The 19,458-nt window shown below is 37.2% G+C and overlaps 2 protein-coding genes across 2 annotated transcripts; both read right to left on the bottom strand.

Annotated features, from left to right (window-relative positions):
• Window positions 1-1,549: 1,549 nt before the first annotated feature.
• On the bottom strand, window positions 1,550-5,342 carry LOC137712561 (receptor protein kinase CLAVATA1-like). The gene is made up of 2 exons (XM_068451649.1): window positions 2,432-5,342; window positions 1,550-2,175 (listed from the first exon to the last, which is right to left on the bottom strand). The coding sequence occupies exons 1-2, from the start codon at window positions 4,992-4,994 to the stop codon at window positions 1,817-1,819; spliced, it is 2,922 nt and encodes a 973-aa protein (XP_068307750.1). The 5' UTR covers window positions 4,995-5,342; the 3' UTR covers window positions 1,550-1,816.
• A 9,035-nt stretch (window positions 5,343-14,377) lies between these two features.
• LOC137737337 (synaptotagmin-2-like) lies at window positions 14,378-18,723 on the bottom strand. Its single transcript, XM_068476788.1, has 12 exons — window positions 18,276-18,723; window positions 18,090-18,188; window positions 17,932-17,982; window positions 17,696-17,819; window positions 17,308-17,426; window positions 17,023-17,124; window positions 16,540-16,614; window positions 16,270-16,346; window positions 15,944-16,190; window positions 15,487-15,837; window positions 14,859-14,990; window positions 14,378-14,779 (listed from the first exon to the last, which is right to left on the bottom strand). Exons 1-12 carry the CDS (start codon window positions 18,384-18,386, stop codon window positions 14,648-14,650), a joined length of 1,620 nt encoding a protein of 539 aa, XP_068332889.1. The 5' UTR covers window positions 18,387-18,723; the 3' UTR covers window positions 14,378-14,647.
• Window positions 18,724-19,458: the final 735 nt, after the last annotated feature.

Raw genomic sequence — 19,458 nt, 5'->3', positions numbered from 1 at the left:
GGACAATTACAGGTGAAAAGATTAGTCTAATCAATTAGGATTGAGACGTTTGATGGAATCAAATATCCCATTAATTTGTCACTAATCAGTTTTCCAATGGCCCCATATGGATGAAGGACAGGTCTCTCTCGTTTCGATAATGTTCCTTGTAACATAACATCTTAAGATATTTAATTTGACTAAACAATTTTAGGACACTTCATGAAACTGCTCGAATAAGGCAACACTCACAGTGAGTGAGGTTATGTGGAGTCGAGTGATTAAAATACAAACATTTTTTTTTTAGATGTCATAAAATGACATGATTAGACACGAATACCCAAATTTTTCTCGTATGATAGAAGGGTAATGCAAGCATGTAGACAAATTTAAAGAGATAATAGAGAAGAAACAACGAGAGAGAATGCCAACAACTTTACTTGTGGTTTCTTAATCTCATCCTTTGCTTCCAAAACACCGGAATCTCTTGGTTCGCTGTCAGGAATCTCAATAACCTCACGCTCTTCAGTTGACACAACGTTTTCCTCGGCGATGTTGATGTTGGAAAGTTCAATAAATCCTAGAAGAAACAGGAAAACTTTTAAACTAGTAAAACAAGAGAATGCTAAGAACTTCACACTCATTCGATACTTGACTTTGCTGGTCGAAAGAAAACTCTCTTTATTTTCATATGCAATTATGGGATGGATTACTTTGGATCAGCTGTTGATCCAAATCGAAAGTTTATGCCCCGCATATAAGGATTTAAACAGCAGGTGTGTTTCCACCCGTAATGAGACGGCCCACAACTACAATTACTCTTGCTCTTGAACTTCCAAATCCTTACTTGGGGGGATTAAAGTCGCGTTACCTACTTACTTGTATTAGAGGAGGACAAGGCCTTTACTCTATTCCTTCCTATTTCATATCATACATAGGAACTACTATCTCTAGGGCTGGTTTGGTATTGCTGTGCTTTGAAAAAAAAGCTGATTCTGCTGTGCTGTGAGAATAAGCGGCTGTGAAATAAAGCAGCAGAGTGTTTGGTAAACTTTTTTGTAAAAGTACTTTTGAAAAAAAAAAACAGTATTATAGTGTTTGGTAAACTTTTATGTAAAACAGATGTGAAAAAAAACCGATTTTTCAAAGCTGGGTTTTGCAGCTTCTTTGTTTTTGGCTTTTTTTCATCCAAAACTGTGAAAAAAAACTGAAGCTGAATGTTTACCAAACACAAAAACAGCTCCCAGTTTTTTTTTATACTAGCTTTTTTCAGAATCACCTCAGTACCAAACCAGGTCTAAGTCCATAATAGCGGCCTTGGTTCGACTCCTAGCTCGAAGCGCTGCCAACTCCTTATGGAGGGTTAAGGTTGTTTACTTGCTGGCTGATAAGTCGAGGGTTCTGAATCTCATCCTCAACAGCCACAGCACTGAAATCCTTTGGTGATGGAGATGAAGCAGGCGTAGCTCTCCTGATTACAACAATAAATACAGACAACAATTCAGGGAAAATAGAAGCTTAATACAAAATCCTCTTGAGGAAATCAAGCAGGCAATAACCAAACTTTAAAACGATATATCATTGTATTAGAAGAACATAAGAGCCGAAAAAACGCTAATTTGTTGGTTCTTGACGTAACTACATAACAACGCACAACTTAAAACCCAAAGAACAAATAACCAAAATCACATTACATTACAACAACAAAACGTAAAACGAGACATTTACAACGATGAAGCAAAATTCGACTACTTGTTAATCTTTTGCACATAATTATTTCACTCTCTGGTGCTGCGCTTTTATTTACTCAAAAACATTGATCCAGAAGATTATCCAATCAAAGGTTGAGCAGGCTCGGAGTTGGAGGCGCGGGTGGAGGATTGGTGAGCATGTGCACCACTTCCCTCATCGTTGGCCTGGCGGAGCTCTCATCCTCTACGCACATCATGGCAATCTTGAACAGGTGTACCACGCCTGCCAGTGGGTACCCGGAGAGCCTGTAGTCCACCACCGCCAGCACCGACGCTGCATCAGACGGCTGAGACAGCTCCGATGTTGTCTTCCTCACCCATCTTACTATGTCCACCCCGTCTCCAAATTCTCCCACCGGCTTCCTCCCTGCTACTAACTCCAGCAGCACCACGCCGAAGCTGTACACATCACTTTTCTCGTCCACTTTCAATGTGTAGGCGTACTCTGTTCGTACCAACACATGCACAAAGGTCAGATCACATGCAAACACATTGAAATTGAGTTGGACTGAATTCTTAGTATGTTGTTTTTTTTTTTATTAAAACTTTGGTAACCTTCAAAGAAAAATTGGCAATAAATACTTCAATAAATTGGGATAGATAAATGATACCACCGAAGTTTAAAACGCAGGACATCACGTAATTCGTTTAATTTCATTGCTCCTGAAAAAAACAAAAAAAACATTTGCCAATTAACACACCTGGAGCAATGTAACCATAGGACCCAGCAACGGAAGACATGCACTCGGACGCCCCAGCATCCTGCAAAAACTTAGCGAGCCCAAAATCCGCAACGTGGGCCTCCAAATCCGAGTCCAGCAAAATATTATTGGACTTTACGTCCCTGTGTATAATCAGCGGCGAACAGTCGTGGTGGAGATAACACAGCCCCTTGGCGGCCTCGACGGCGATCCTGTACCTCCTCTCCCACTGCAAATGCCCCCCTTTCGGCCCATGCAGCAGCTCCCCCAAGCTCCCATTTGGCATGTACTCGTACAGCAGCAGATTCGTGTCCTTGTTCGACACGTACCCCAACAGCCTCACGATATTCCGGTGCCGGATTCTTCCCAGAGTCTTTATCTCGGCCGAGAAACCGTGGTCGTTTCGCCCGGTTCCTCGCCCGACTAACCGTTTGATCGCCACGTCAACGCCGTCCGGCATTGACCCGCGGTAGACGATCCCGGCGCCGCCTTTGCCTATGATGTTCTCTTCTTTTAGGCACTCGAGGACGTCCTCTGCTCTGAAATCCAGGCGCTGGAAGGCGGTGAGACGCCACACCAAAGATTTCTGGATTTTACTCTTGCTCATCCGGTAAGCCGTTATGAACAAGAATAACAGAATCGTACAGAGTCCGATGACGATAAAAGCCATCTTGTAGGTAGCGAACGGTTTGCGGCCATGGAACGACGGGCACTGGACGCGGCGCGGGGAGCAAAGATGGGGGTTACCCGCAAACGACGTGTCGTTGAAGACCAGAAACTGACCGCCGGATGGGAGCCTGCCGACGAAATTGTTGTTGGAGAGGTCGAGAGTCGTGAGGCTCGTCATGTATCTGATTTCGGCGGGAATTTCTCCGGTGAGTTGGTTTCTGGAGAAATTGAGAATGCTCAGGACTTTCAGCTTCGCAATTCCTCTCGGGATTTCGCCTACCAAATTGTTTCGACTGAGATCAACGGACGTCAGGGAGGAGCAGCGGGAAATGGAATCTGAAATGTCGCTGCTAAGGTTGTTGGCGCTGATGTTGATCTTTGATAGCAACTTTAAATAAAAAATTTCCGTCGGAATCGCGCCGGAAAATCTGTTCATCTCCAGGGAAAGAGTTTGCAGACTCTTGAGATTACCAATCGCCGGTGGAATTTTCCCGGAAATGTGATTTCCGGAAAGTGTGAGGATTCCAATATTGCCCCCAGAAATTTGCTCTGGTAATTCGCCAGACAAGAAATTGTCGTTTAGCTCGATCATGATCAAATTGGGCAAACTGAAAATCCCAGCTGGAATCGTCCCGGTGAGTGTGTTCTTCATCATTCGGATTTTCACCAGCGAATTGCACAGCCCGAGTTCCTCGGGAATCGACCCGAAAAAGTGATTGTCCATCAGAATTGCCGTTTTCAAATGACCTCCTTTGCACAAATCCCGCGGAATCAGCCCGGTGAGGTGGTTTCCAGTGACGTCGAGGTCCTTCAGCCTGCCATTCCGGCCGAGATTCTCCGGCAGCTCGAATGTGAAGTTGTTCTCCCAAATTTGAAGCACCTCGAGATAAGGTAAATCGCCGACGAACTTTGGAATCTGACCGTAGAGATTGTTCTTGTACAGATTGACCAGCGTTAGGTTCTTGAGCTCCGAGAAGCTCTCAGGTATCTCTCCGGTGAGTTCGTTGATGGAGAGATCCAGCGACATGAGCCTGTTCAACGCCGAGAGCTGCGGCGGAATGCTGCCGCTGAGGCGGTTCACCTGCAAAAAAAGAGAGTACAAGTGTTTCAAAAGGCTGAGAGTGGTGGGGATGGGGCCCACGAGGTTGCAGCTGCTCATGTCGAGGACTTGCAGCGAGCTCAGCGACCCCAGCTCCGGCGGAATTCCGCCATCGTAACTGTTATAGTACCCTACGTACATTTCCCTGAGATTCTTCAACCTACTCAAGCTCGCCGGTAACTTTCCGGTGAGCAAATTACCGTTCAGTCCCAAATACTCCAAGCTCTGTATCTCCGAGTAATCCTCGGGAATTTCGCCGGTGATGTAGTTGCCGCCAAGATGGAGGTGCTTGATGTTTTTGAGACTGGCGAGCTCAACGGGAAGTGTCCCATTGAAGTTGTTGTTGTAGGCATCGAGGACTTCAAGGTCCGTCATCCCCAGCATGATTTCGCCGGGGAAGCTGCCGCTGAACACGTTGTTGGAGATGTTCAGATGCTTGAGAGCGGTGAGGTTGGCCATCTCGGCCGGAAGCCTCCCGGTCAAGTTGTCGTCGGTAATTTTGAGGTTGACGAGCTTGTCCAGCAGCCCAATCGCCGCCGGAATCGTGCCGAACAGGGGAATGTTCGAGACATTGAGAGAAACGACTCTGGAGTCGCGGTCGCATAAAACACCAGAAAAGAAGCAGTGCGAGGACGAAGAGTTCCAGTCCTCGAGCCCGGAACCTTTGGGGCCGACCATTGCGGCCTTGAGCTTCAACAGCGCATCGAGGTCGCGGTGTCCGTGGCAGGGGGCGGAGCGAAGCAGTAAAACGACGAAACAGAGGGGGAGAATCCGGCGGAGACTGGAGGTGACCATAATTACTTTAGTAATTGTCGTTTTTTCAGTTCTTTGTTTTAGAGATAGCGTTTACTGGTACATATGCAAATGCGCAATGTGGAGGACAGAATCAAAGAAGAAGAAGAATAACGGGAAATTAAAAAAATGGGAAAACTTTGGATGAGAGAGAGAGAGGCTGGCTCCATTTCTTCAAATAGCTAATAAGCTACGCTTGTAGCTAGGCCCCTATCTGGTAAGACTGGCAGGGCAGTTTGGGTGGCGGGCCCCGCCGTACACTTATCAGTTCACGGTGCGGTTAAACCGGTGGTTAAGTCTCTGCATGTGGAGTGTAATTTCCATATTCGTACCGCTACAGGTTGGACCGCAGAGGACGGGGAGATTGACGGTGTTAAGGGGGTTGGTACCCTCTGCGATTCTCAATAGGATAGGTATGTTTTGACGGCCTGATATGGAGGTCTCGCTCAGTGCCAGAAAATACTTGATAATGTTACTGGCTGTCGCAGAGCTGTCTAATCTCTGCTCTCTAGTGTCAGTTCCCTCTCTTCTTACTTTGACGTCCTTAATCTCCTTAATCCCGCCATTATCCTAATTTAAATATATTTTTCTTTTCATTTTTATGTTGAATCTAGGAAAACTTCGGTATGGTTAACTGGATTGGCCAAATTCAAGAGGCCAGCTCGTCGGAGGTCCGACCATACATTGCCCTCTCTTATCCTTTATCTTCGTCCCGTTTGTTTCTCTTTAAAATTGTATAAAAAAGTAGACAGATATTATTCTCGGACAAGTTTTTACATCAAATGAGACGAACATAAAATAAGATAGGACCAAAAATACAAAAATTATTACTTTTGTTATGAAAGTTGTTTTATGAATACTGTCGTCCGAGGCAAAAGGTGACACGTCTCTGCGGTCTTTTAATTTGTTTGGAATTTAGCGTTATAAACGTGTTTTGGTTATGGGCCAGTGATCAGAACCGAAGGTCGATGTGGATGCTACCTTTCTGAGAACTGAGGATCCGAATGGGCTTGGGGCAATGCTGGGCCCAGATTAAAGACTGTCTATGTCTTTTCCTAGACGGTCAAATTTCCCTCTGACTCCATTTGTCTGTGAGCTAAAAGTCCACTCTTCCTCCTTCTCTCCTCCTTTCGTTTGTTTCACCAGCATAGATGGATACTTCTGCCAGGGGCCCCACCGATCCACCTTGGTAACTTTATGTATACAATCTTATAGGTTTTTGTTTATCTACATATATATATATATATATATATATATATATATATATATATATATATAGAGCTTCAGTTTGATGAAACTTTTCAAAATGCTAAAAATGCCTATTTATTTGTTTCCTTCACAATCAAAACTTAAAAAATTCAAAATAAACAAGGACAAACTGGTAAAAAATCACATCTCAACAAAAAACTGTATTGGAAAACAAAATAAATAAAAAGTAAATACGTGTTGAAAAATAATAAGCGCCAACAAGATAATAGTTTACTCTGTATGATTCCCACAATCTGAATTAAGTTTAGTGGGACATTCCACAATAACTACCTACGCCCCACTAATATATTAGAGATGAATAAACTCTAAAATTCAAAAAAAAAAAAGAACAAAGTGGTAAAAAAAACGATAACTGAAAGAGAGAGAAAGCACTAAAACGGATGAGTTTTGCTGGATGAGGAATGAGAACTGCAAACGTGGGATTCAAACAAACCCTCTATGTTCTGCAAACTAACAACCAAATCAAAGCCGGTACCTTGCTTTCAATTTCTATTCTTTCGCATCCTTCCCCCTTCACTCCCAACACCATATGCACACCCTCTCTCTCGCTCTCTCGCTCTTTCTCTAAAATCTAAAATTAACTGACGGTGTGTTTGTGAATGCAGGGAAAAGGAATTCTTAGAATTTAGTTTTGTGTGGGCAAAGTGTGGGCTTTGAGAGCGAGCTAAACCTATCTAGCAATTCAATGGAATCGGAGAAGGAATCTCCATAGTTGAACCAGAGCCTATACCTGAATATTGAGCCGTAAGCTGTCTGCAACGAATATTGAGCCGTAAGTTGTCTGCAGCACATTGCTTTTCTCTACCTCTTCCATATAATTAGGTTTACAAGTTGTTTTAGATACTCATTTAATTTTGAAGCCATTGTCAATCTTTCAGTTGCAAAGTTTGATTTATCAATTATCTGCTATATGCATAGAATTTCATCTTTTTTCCTTTCAATTTTGGGTCAAATGTTGGTAGCATGATTATAATCCTTCAGTTACAAGTGCTTTTTTCCTTTCAATTGCTAATAACTTTAGGCAAAGTATTTAATAGAAGTTCAATTTCAAGCAGTCATTTTCCTTATCTTTTGTCTTCTTTTATCTATATATATATATATATATATATATATAAAGAGAGCCCCAGTTTAGTGAAGCATTCTAAAATGCCAAGAATAACCCTTTAGCGGCATTTTGTTGCTTAGGATTCAACTACGTATGCTCTTTCTGAGTACTTTTTATGTTGGTTTTCTTCTTACTTTTATTATTTTCTTAGTAAATTGTTAACATGCTTTTGTAAACTAATAGATATGTCGATATATAATTTATGGAGCTATTACGATTCCCTTAATTGAAGAATAATTTGTAATAGATTTAGAATTCCAGGGTATAATGAATGAGAATCTTTTATTTTTCATTATTAATTTTGTTAATTCAATATTTTCTTCTTAACATTCTATTCGGTTTTGGAGACAGTATATAGTCTGCGATAAGGTAATTGTTTTCAGTTTACTAATAGTAATCATTTGGTTGTTTTTATTTTTTATTTTTTATTTTTTATGAAAAAGCCTTTTTCATTGTAGTTTTTTTGTTTATGTTTTTGCAGGTTTATGAATAAGGTTGGGTATTTCTTGCTGGTGATTGTATGATTGAAGTCGATTTCCTTTCTTCACCTTTATGCTGGGTAGTTGATTTTGGGGGACAAAGTATTGTTTTTAAGTGATCTGATCACATTTACATTTAAAGAATAATATTTTTTCTTCAGTATCTATTAATGTGGTAATTACTTCTCTTTTTTTTTTTTTTTTAACATTCTAACAAAGTTTTGCTTAGATATCTTCATAACATCAGGCCTAGATCCATCATTAATGGGTGAATTTGATATCATGGCACTTATACTCTAAATAGTTTAATTTTCAATTTTTGTATGTACATTTTAGCTTTAAAGTTTACTTAGGTATTTTTTTTTTGTAGATCAAGCTTTCGTTTTCATTTTCTTAACTCTATTAGCTTAATTTCTTTCATTTTAGGCGCTCAAAAACCGATTGAGAATGTCGCAACCAGAGACAATTTGGGTACAAACTCAACTGCAAACGAAAATTGTTCAGGTATATGTCTTCCAATTGTGTTTTCCAGTGATTGCATTTAGAGTTCTAATATTTGGTTATTGGAACTTATTTAAAGTGCCATGTGCTTTAACTTCTTCTTCATTTTATAGCTTTATGAGTTATTTATGCCTTTTTTTTACGTTCTTATTTCAAATTACTTTGTATATTTGGTTGTATTCTTAAAGGAATTTTCTTGCTTCACTCTTTGTACATATATACCATGGAACTAAAACGAAGTATGCCCATATGCAGTTTGGTTTCAATGCATTTTATCCATCAAAATAAGAAAAGAGAATAAGTAGTATGGAGTTTCTTTTTTCTTACGGACAAAATTTCGATTATGTATATTATGCTGATGTAGGAGAAGTTGCTTCTTTTTTTGGGTGTTACTAGCTGGTGGAAATCAGACTATTTATTCGAAGTGTCTATTGATAAGATTTGATTCCATAAAGATAATGTTGTTGCCGTACCTATTATTTTATAGTGTCATACAACAGTATGATTATAGATGTATGCTTCTATAAGCTATCAAAGCAAAGAGAAATTTTCTTTTCTTTGTCCGTGTTAAATGTGTGTATATATGCACCATGATTTTTATTTTATTTGGAAATATACTACTATTGCATCCCTATTTACCGATTTATTATTGCAGAAGAGTACAAAATATTGCAAAGTAACTTCTATTCAACGTTGTTCAACACAATAGCAAAATAAATTGTCTCTTAATATTGTATTTCTAAGTCTAATCCTAAGGTAAACCAAAAAAAATATTGCAAGAGCCTATGTAAAAAGACTAAATGGTTTGGTGTGTATTTGTCACAAAAAAAAAAAAAAAAAAATTATGTGCAATTCTCTCTCCTTTTGGTTCTTTTATACTGAGTCACTAACATATTTCTTGATTACATGGTTGTGCTTACTACTTCTCAAAAGAAGGGAAAAAATGCATATTAAAGTTATATATTAAAAAAATAGGAGGAAAGATGGGTATTGGCCTCTCACAAATTCAAAATCAAAAACTTCAAAATGGCTCTCACATTAAAATATAAATAAGCACTTACGAAATGAGGAAACAAATTAAGCAACACATTTTCAGGGGCACGCATAATACCCGTGATAAAAAAAAAATATAATAATAATAAATAATCTCTCGCATGCGCAATACATTAAACATATATCTTGACAATTACAATGAAAAACAACTAACTTGAGACATCATTAGCAATGAGATCTTATTTATTTTCAGTTCTTAGGATATATAAGAAGTAACACATTTCTGGGGCACATAGCGCCCGTGATACAAAAATGCCTCTTGCATGCGCGTGAGCGAGTGCAGAGAGACTAGTATATTATTAAATTATTACCAAATATGTTAGTTATTTATTTTCATTTGTAATTAAGATGTCTCAAGTTCGTTTTGCATAAATATTATTGATGTATTATTATATCTGTATTGAGTTACTCTAAGAATACTGATATTCACACATTTATTTTTATTACCCACATACCTATTTTTACTATTTACACATCCTTGTTAGTTTTATCTATTAATCTATTTCAATTTATTCGATCTCACGACCAAAATCGAGAGTGGAGTGAGAGGTAAAAAAAATGAGTGTGTGAATATCATTATCCTACCCTAACAAGTGTGGCCTATTGTGTGCCTACCTCAATCATTTATTCCCCTTCAACAGAGCTACGCTTTTAGGTAAGTTCTCACATGTAACGGAACTAGCATGAAATTGTATGAAAGCAAAACACAAGAGAGTCAATCTAATCCCAAATTTTACCCACAAGCTCTCGCTTTGATTCCAAACCATCAAATGAGCGTGTGAGGAACAAAACGAGTCCCCTCGTAGACTTTTTTTGCAAAAATACTTTGGTTGTGGACTTTTTAAGAAAGTAGGCTTTTAGGGATATGGACCTCTTTTGGTTGATACGGATGCCAAACACGAAAGTGATGTTCCTCTGAAAATTTGAGTGGGGATGTTTTGATAGCCTACGGCAGCATTGATTCTTTGTTATTTGATCCAAGCTCATTGTTCTTCCACTAGGATTTTGGTAACACGTTCATGTTAGAATTCTCAATTGCAAGATTCTAAGTTCTGTGTTGGAGAATAAAGATGGTTATTTTAGTATCAATAATGTCAATTATATTAATATTATTATTATTATTGTCTTTAGAATAATGAAAACTTTTTAGGATGGTTTAAAAAAGTAAGGAAATTTTGTTCTTGATAGTTTTGAATGGTAGGGACTAATTTATAGGTTAATATTCGTTTTCCTTTACTACTAAAGTACAATGGTTATATTCTTTATCAGCCTCAACCAAGGGACTCTATCCATTTGACTTGTAGTTTTGTAGCATAAAAAATCATGCTTATTTTGGGACCAAGAAATAGTGGTTAGTTTGCCGTATTTTTTTTTTTTTTAACAAACGATATCATCGACACTAAGGGAGTAGGGGTGTGGGTCAAGTCTCACTATAGGCCAGCCATAATAATGTGGTTTAAATTCACCTTTGGCGAGAATTGAACCTAAAACCTCCTATTTACAAGTGAAGATAAATACTACTAGATTGTAATATTAAGTGGCATGATTTGCCGTTTTAAGTTATAGGTGTCTATCTTATCGAGAGAATTCGTGTTTAACAAGTGACATATATATGTGTGTGTGTGCACGCGCGTGTGTGCGTGTGTGTTTATGTTTGTGGTCATAACGAGAGATTCTAACATAAAAGTGTAATATACGAGAGTACCACTAATACGGTGATCAACTTTTGTTGTACTAAAGAATGACCTATCTGGACTTTGGGTTACATGACCTAAAATGATACAGCTAATAACATGGCAAATATTCTCTCAAACTCCTTATGCACTTGGAATATGGGGGATTATAACATGCAATATGAGGAATACTAATACGGTGATAAATTTTTGTTTGTATTCCAAAATTATTTTTACAACTTTTATCACGTGACATAAAAAGATATAGCTTATACACAATAAATTTTCTCACTTCTTCACGTAACATAATGAAATATACCCTATGACACGGTAGATTTTCTCTTTATCTCCTAATGTCATGTAATGACTAGCTATATTAACTTGTTGAACAGTATTGATCTAAAATTTAGTTAGGAGAAGAGTAAAAGTTAAATTTTTATTAAAAAATAAAAGAGTTGACTAAGTCTCATGGTAAGTTTGCGATAATATGATTAAATTCGTATTTGACGATAATTGAAATAAAACCTCTTAGTTATAAACAAACAAAAATATTATTAGACTATAATAGTAAGCATCAAATATTCAATATAATTGGAAGTGATGCTAGCTAAAATAATATATATATATATATATATATATATATATATATTATTTGTCTCATAAAAATGTCATATAGGGTGAAAAGACCGGTTTTTCAACCACATTTCAGACTTTTGAGTATTGCAATTGTCTCATAATATATATATATATATATATATATATATATATATATTATTTGTCTCATAAAAAAGTCCTATAGGGTGACCGGTTTTTGAACCACATCAGACTTTTGTTTTCTTTTAGTGCAAACAAAAACACACGCACATGCTTTTGGATTTCGGAGTTGGGTCCAAACTCCAAAGAACCCTCATATTTGTCTCTCACTCTCTCTCTCTCTCTCTTTTTTTGTTTTTTGTTTTTTTTTGTTTTTTTGGGCTTTTCCCATTCAAATCATTGAGAGTTAAAAGTAAATCTCCATTTACGCACACATTTGTTTATTCTTAATTATTTTTTGTTTCATTAATTTAAAAATACCACATGAACAAGTTCACAGTTATTTTGATGTTCAGGCTGCTAATATAAGTAAATGTGAAGAGAGCATACACAATTTTATACTAGAAACCGAAAACATTATAATAAGAGCAAACACGCTTCATATAAGTTTTAGATAAACATTATAGAGAAGAAAGTGTTTGTATTTTGGTAAGGCTAGCGCTATTCATACACTCATTTTTACTTATTACACATGTTAATTTTTATCTACTAATTTTTTTTAATTTATTAGTTACCATGGTCAAAATTTGAAAAATTATATGAAAAGTAAAAAAATAAATGAATAGATAGAACTGGTGAAAAAAGATCCACGCCGGATCTTTTTTTTGGAAATCCTAGAGATCTCGTGATCGTAATCGTTCATCGTATATTGTGCGGTCATTTTTCGTTAGGTACTATTTATATTTAATTTTAAAATAATTTCTAATCATACGATATACGATAAATGATCATAATCACAAAATTTCTAGAATCCTCATGAAAGTATCCGGCGAAAATCCTTTTTCCCCGGTGAAAGCATATGCCTATGCCTATTCTTGCCTGCTGAATCAAATAGATAGATGGATGGATGGAGGGACGGATGGATGGATTGGTTGATTTGGCATGAAAGATCAAAACTTGAAAGGGAACAAACTTTTCAACGTTCAAGACAGCAAATGATGAAGATGATGACTTATTGTCACCGGTATCTTTCAGCGTGTTCGGCGTTCAATCTAATAGAGTGTAAACTCCGCAAATGGTCACATCAGATAAACACGGATCGAGAATATGGGTCTGAAATGGGGCCTTTTTCGACCCTGAATCCTAACCATAAAGGCCCGAGCAAGGCAAAGGAAGACAAGCCCAACTATTTCTATTCCCCAACCCAACAGGTTTACACCCGCTACGGGTGCAGCTTGGGTCCGTCAACCCGAATCTGCCTAATGCTAAATGTTTCATGTAAGAGGATTTCTAATCGTGCTCTCTATTTTAAAGTCAAAATTTAACTAAAAAGGTCTATAATCTCTACTAATTAATAAAACACTCATTGTCAATCAAAATTTTATGAAATTATCAGTTTAACACTCTAATTAAAACATAACATGGATAAGAAATATGGGGCAGAAATGTAATTTCATACAACCAATTTTTTTTTTCTTTTCAAAACCTCACATACAAGTAATCCTAACATATAAAAAATAAAAATTTCCCACTCCCACATTTTCTATCACTCTCTTCCTCTGTACTTCTATTTCAAAACAAAAATAAAAAATTTTCTCTCATATGCTAATATTATTTTAACAACTCCCTATAAAATTTCCACGGAATCTTTAAAATATGATTCAAATATTAATAATTAATGTTACGAGCTCCTTTCATTTTCTCTAGATTTAGGAGCTCCTAGAGATTCGCTATCTTAGGAACATGACATGAGTGATTGGAGATGAAAATTTTTAACTTCTCCCTATTTTTTTGGCTAGGAACTCATTTAGGGAGCTCACTGGAGATGTGCCTATGTATGGGTGGATATTTGAACTCGTGGGTTAATACCGTATTACCCGGCTTGATGCAAAACCATTTCACTCTTACCTTCAATTCTCAAAACAATCCGAGTTGGATCCGACTCGTGTAAAACCGAGTATATATTTTTAATGTGTAGGTAACCCAACCCAGACCGTATAAGGGTTGTCGTAACACCTGTTATTTTATTATTAGTCGACAATAAAGCCCATAATTCCATATCTATCTGACAACAAGAAGTAAAACAACAATCCTACTATTTCCTTTAAAACATTTGTTGGTATTGGCTTTATTAGACGTAATTCTTTTATAACAGAAACACATAGAAATTGTTTTATATTGTTGTTTTGTTTTACGACATGATTAAAAATGAATCCGTTCAACCCATAGGAATCGGGCTGTATTAAATAGATTCAAATGTGCCTATTCCGCTAATAAAATAATATTAACTTGTGACAATTTCGTCCCCAATTCTAGCAATGCCTTGTTGGTTAGCTCGTTTTGGAATATCGTTACGATGACATATATCTTGAGTCTAGAAAAGTATTCCCAACGATGCATGAAAGTTAAAAGTATTCCTAAGGATACATGAAAGTTATCCATAAGAGCGTTGTTAATTAGGAATATCGCGAGAGTTGCATATCGATGGTAGGCAGGTCCTCCCTAAGAAAGCATGAAAGTTGGAGAGAGGATTGATCTCAAACAAGAAACATATTAGTCGATAGCAAATTCTGGATTTCGAGTTCAAGGGCATCACCTGAATTGTCTTGGTACGGTAAATTCAATAGCAAAAACAAGAGGGTGAAATCAAAAGGAGCAAATAACACGAGGCGTGATCCGAAACGAATCGGAGTTTACAAAAAAAAATCTTAAACTTCAAAAGACAAACTGTCAACTCTAGCAAACGTATACCAATTGTACAATGAAACCTAGAAAACCTTGGACAGTTATTCCCCATTTCTAGAGTCTTTTACTGCAATAACCTCAAGAAGATGTTCTCCATTGCAGCTCGAGTTGAAGGCGTCCATTCTTCGAGTCTATCAAATGGTATTTTTCATTGATTCTTCTGTTGCTAACAACATCCGCCAAGTTTATATCCACGTATCCAAGAGTTTCCTGATTGGAAGGAAAAACGCCACAGGGTTATTTCAAAAACACAAATCTAAATAAGTTGAACGTGTTTCAGTTGTGTTACCTTGGGATGCAACAGCCCCATCCTTGTGGAGTGGCTGACCACTTCAACATGAAGCCTATCATTTTTCGGTGGCTCTTCTAAAATAAACTGAAACTCCTCATCCCATCTTGGATCCCGATTTTTCTTGACAAGCTGTGTCAGTTCCCAATGAGATTGTAAGTAAACATACAAAACGTTTATAGCAAAGTAGAACTTTGAAATTCCAAAATCAAACAAAATGATCGGCATTCAATTGTTTCTTATTGTATCAGCATCATGGAGGGAAACCCATGACACTTGTATGACAGTCCGGGAACAACTTCGTCTATTCATCACAAGTTCATTGTATCCGACACATGCATCAGCACCAATAAAGTGATTTCTTTTATAAATACAGGTGACAGGATATTCCCATTTCTTCTCATTTTCAACTAACTTAGACTGCAAGAGTCTTCGGCTAAAAAAGAAAAAAGAATGCAAGAGTCAACCTGTTAGAAGTGGGTAACCCTACAAATCAAATTTTCACATATGAATGCGACATAATGCCTCCTTTCCTTGCTATGAGTCATAACATGGAGTAACTATGATTTATAAACAATAAGAGGAAAGACAGCAAAAGGACACGGACAACAACAAGCGACTTATGTACCTTGGTTCTTTTCTCTTCCCCTCTGAAAAGTATGCGCACTTGTGGGTTAGTGTGGTGCTTTCCTTCCACATCTTCAGCTTCGTGGACGGTAATTACAAGCACACCACCAGTTGCAGGTGTTCCTTCAGGAGCCTTTTCTATAGCATTTGGATCTTCATCATCTTTAGGCATCTCATCCTGCGTAAAGGGTTTATAGATCAATTCCACAACAAGCTGCCCACGTGATTTCTCATTTTGAGTATCATTCAGGTCCATGTTCTTCAGCACGTCAAGAGTCATAACTTTAGGCTCTTCAGGCGTAAGTTCTTTCAGTGGAATGACATTTATACCCATCTTGTCATGTTTGCCAATCTAAGAAAAATTAAACCCACATTATTATACACATAAAGAAACAAAATCACGCCAAAAAAAAAAAGCCCATCTACTTTCTCTCACAAGTCCAAACAAAGAATCATACCTTTTCCCAATCATAAACCATAAGTTCTAATGCTTGAGTCTCCGGGTCTCTGATAACGAAATTAAACTCTTCATTCCATTCAGGGTTCAAAGTGCCATGTTTCACAGTTGTTTTCTTTGAAGGAAGCTTGTCCTCAGTGAGCTTGATTTTCACATATGGATCTGCTCCTCCTAATAAATCTTTCTTTTTAAGCTTCATTGCTTTAATAACTTTTATATGCAAAATCCCAACAGGCTTCCTCATGGCCCTGACAGAATTAAACAAAATTATTAGGTCACAACAACCAACTTACACAATTACTCGAAACCAAACACCATGACACATACATTGTGGGATCCATGATTTGTACTTCTAGGGCTTTGGGCCATAGGTACATGTTTGCCACTTGTTCTTTGATAAGCTCCTGATGAATCAAAACAGAATAACAAAAGTAAGCAAGATGGCGTTGAGAAATTCAAGTTTCAAGTAGGATATTCCATAAATAAGCAATCAATGAATCTTGTTATAACATATATGCTAATCATCCTTATACACATATATGATGTAAACACCAATCAAATCACTCTTTAACCTATGCAAAAGGTAAGAGATACTACCTGGACAAACCTATACAGGCCAGGAATAGCCATAGCATCTGCTCCAAGCAGTTTTAATCCAAAGTCAACATGTGGCTGCAAATAAGTAATAAGATAGCTGAGAAGGGAAAATAGAAAGGAAATCAAAATGAAAGTAAGGAGACAAGGAGATGTGGCACATTATAGACACTACAACAGAATCATAATTCTGGAGGTTGTCTATTGGGGGGGGGGACGATCATGGACATCATCTAATCCCAGTATACATCTCAAATAGTCATAATTACAAAAATTGAGCCTTATTCAATTAAATTGAGGTCATTTAGGATCAACATCTGAAAATGACATAAATATAACACATTTCCGACTCTGGATTGTCAGGTACCAGAATACCAAAACAAAGTAGTTAAATAAACATATCATGTCCCTGACTACCAACTAGTTTTCTGCTGTAAGACAATGATCAAGCATGTAAGCAATAAGAAAATGGAATCAGTACCATACCTTCTCCATAAGAGAGACAAAGATTTTTGAAAAACAAGGAAAGGCTGAAACCAAAGGCTTCAGGGTGATACGTGGACAAGCAAACACTTGCAAATCAACCACCTGAAACAATCCAAAGAATCAATGCACCATTCAAATCCAGTAATAAGTCTGTTGTCGTAATTTTTATTCCAAGTACTGATTCATGTGTGTGTCTGTGCATGGGATAGGCAGACGACCACGTGGGGGAGAGTGTGTGCATACGTACCCAACTTTAAAAAATACTAGTTCCTTCATGAAACATACCTGAACCGTGGCTTTCAAACCAAATGCTTTAGCCGCAACAAGGATGTTAGGATTGCCTGCCCACTTCAGTTGTAGCTCCATTATCAATTCCTTCTCACCGGTAACATACACTTTAATTCCTGCCATATACAGAAAAACAAGAAATGAGGACTCCGCACAAGTATTGCATAGCAGGGGAAAACAGAACAAAGGTTTAAAATAAGATAAGACGGAAATTTTAAGGCAGATATCATCTTGTTCACAGTATACTATGTCAAGAAATTAACAAAAACAAGAAAAAATAAAAAGTGATAAGTAGCATATAACCGATGGGTGGGATCATGAAAACAGAATGCAGCTGCAAAATTGTGTGCGTGTAAGAGAGGGAAAGTAAGAGGATCAATTCAACCTTGAAAAGTTGGCGGTAGGGTGCCCAAGGAAAGAGCTTCAAACTCGACGGAGTCAATTTTGTATTTCGGAATTTGCTCAGCAATAATGGGTTTTGCTATGGTCCTCGCAGTTTTGCAAATTGCCTAAAAACAAATTCACCATCAAGACTCAGTACAAACCGAGTAAGAGAGAGTCAACCAAGCAAAACACCCCCGGAAAATATATCCGAGTACTGTTATAATAGGTATGCATTACCTTGTCGAGGTAAGGCCACATGAGCTCGATAAATTTGTTAAGCCAGTCAACCTTCACATAAACAAAAATTATGATAAGCTTCTCTTGCGCCATTAGGTTATAACACCAAAACAACATAAACAATTTGCGAAAACTAAGATTTGGAAAATTGAACATACACGATCATAGTCTGGATTTTTCACCCACATGGGTATCTCCGGAAGCAGCCTCTGCAGAGTTTTCGAATCTTGCTCCACCAATGGACGAATTGCAGGATCCTGGGTTCATTACAAATCAACAAAAATTATAATTCAACCAAATTAAAAGCAAAATTAGCAATGAAAAAGGAAGAACACAAAGGGAACCTTGACATCAGTTGGCTGGAAGTAGATGAAGAGGTAATACCCGATCACAAGCCCAATTGAAGTTCCAACTCCAAAACCCACAAAACCCAAAATCGCACTCAGAATACCCATCTCAAATCCGCCCTGGAATCTCAGACCTCCCCAAAATGCCACACTATTACACAAGAACAACACAATCAAAACCGAGTACGATCCAAAAACACCTCTCGAATTTCACTCCTTCCTTTTCCTACACACCAATACTACTACAACACAAACCCAGCGAAAAGAAAAAAAAAAAAAAAAAACTGTAAAAATTGGAGTAGAAGTGGGGACGACGACAATGCTTATCTGAAAGAAGGAGAAGGGAGCATTAAAGGAAACGGCTGGTGGGGTTTCTCATTTCTTTCGAGTGTCGGTAACGGCTAAGCGGTTTATTGGATCTCTATCTCTCTCTCATCTGTCCAGATTTTTACAGCGTTACGGGATTGTAGGAAAAAAAAATCATAAATTTGCGGAATTAAAACGGAGATAATGATTGGTTTCTATTTTGGGCTTTTGTCTTTCTCCCTCATTATTATTTTTTGACTTTTTTTTTTATATTTCTTCTTTTAATATTACTGTTACGGTCATGATACTTGCTTTTCTTTTATTATATTTCGAGATATTTTGTGCTCAGGAATTTTAAAATGGCATCATGTTTGAGGATCAAGCATACTGCTCATCATGAGCATGAAATATCTGTGAAAAAATGACATTTTTTCAATCGGCGATGCTTTAGATTTAATACGAAAGCATTTGATAAACTATAATCTTAAAAGTGTTTTTAGCAATAAAAGAGACGAGGTTAAGATTGTTAATATAAAAATTGTATTTGTTGGTATTGTTCACCAGCCTCTTATAAAAAATACCATTTTTGAAAAGTATAGATAAAACTGCTTCTACTTTTTATAGTCGTATATCTATGATTTTGAGTAAAAACACTTTTTTTTTTCATTTACCACACACAATTTAACTGCTTTGAAAAAATTTAAAACCAGTTGATTTGGCTTAGATTAGTAATATATTGTTTGTAATAAAAAAAATATATTAACATCCCAAAATATAAGAATAAATAACAAAAAGAAAAGTAGGTATGGATCAAGCATAGTGGTTTCCACGATTATCCACTTTTATGAATTATTATTGGTTGTATTTCCAATAT

The sequence above is a fragment of the Pyrus communis genome, chromosome 1 (assembly GCF_963583255.1).
Source record: "Pyrus communis chromosome 1, drPyrComm1.1, whole genome shotgun sequence".
Taxonomy (NCBI): Eukaryota; Viridiplantae; Streptophyta; class Magnoliopsida; order Rosales; family Rosaceae; genus Pyrus; species Pyrus communis.
Note: the sequence above shows the minus strand (reverse complement) of the source record. Positions and strands in the feature narration are given on the sequence as shown.

Coding starts and splice junctions, on each gene's coding strand:
- LOC137712561 (XM_068451649.1), bottom strand. CDS start 4,994: ATGGTCACCTCCAGTCTCCGCCGGATTCTCCCCCTCTGTTTCGTCGTT. Junction 2,176..2,431: donor CTATGGTTACATTGCTCCAG/GTGTGTTAATTG, acceptor TGGTACGAACAG/AGTACGCCTACACATTGAAA.
- LOC137737337 (XM_068476788.1), bottom strand. CDS start 18,386: ATGGGTATTCTGAGTGCGATTTTGGGTTTTGTGGGTTTTGGAGTTGGA. Junction 16,615..17,022: donor TTGTCTCTCTTATGGAGAAG/GTATGGTACTGA, acceptor ACTTATTTGCAG/CCACATGTTGACTTTGGATT. Junction 15,838..15,943: donor TGGTTTATGATTGGGAAAAG/GTATGATTCTTT, acceptor AATTTTTCTTAG/ATTGGCAAACATGACAAGAT.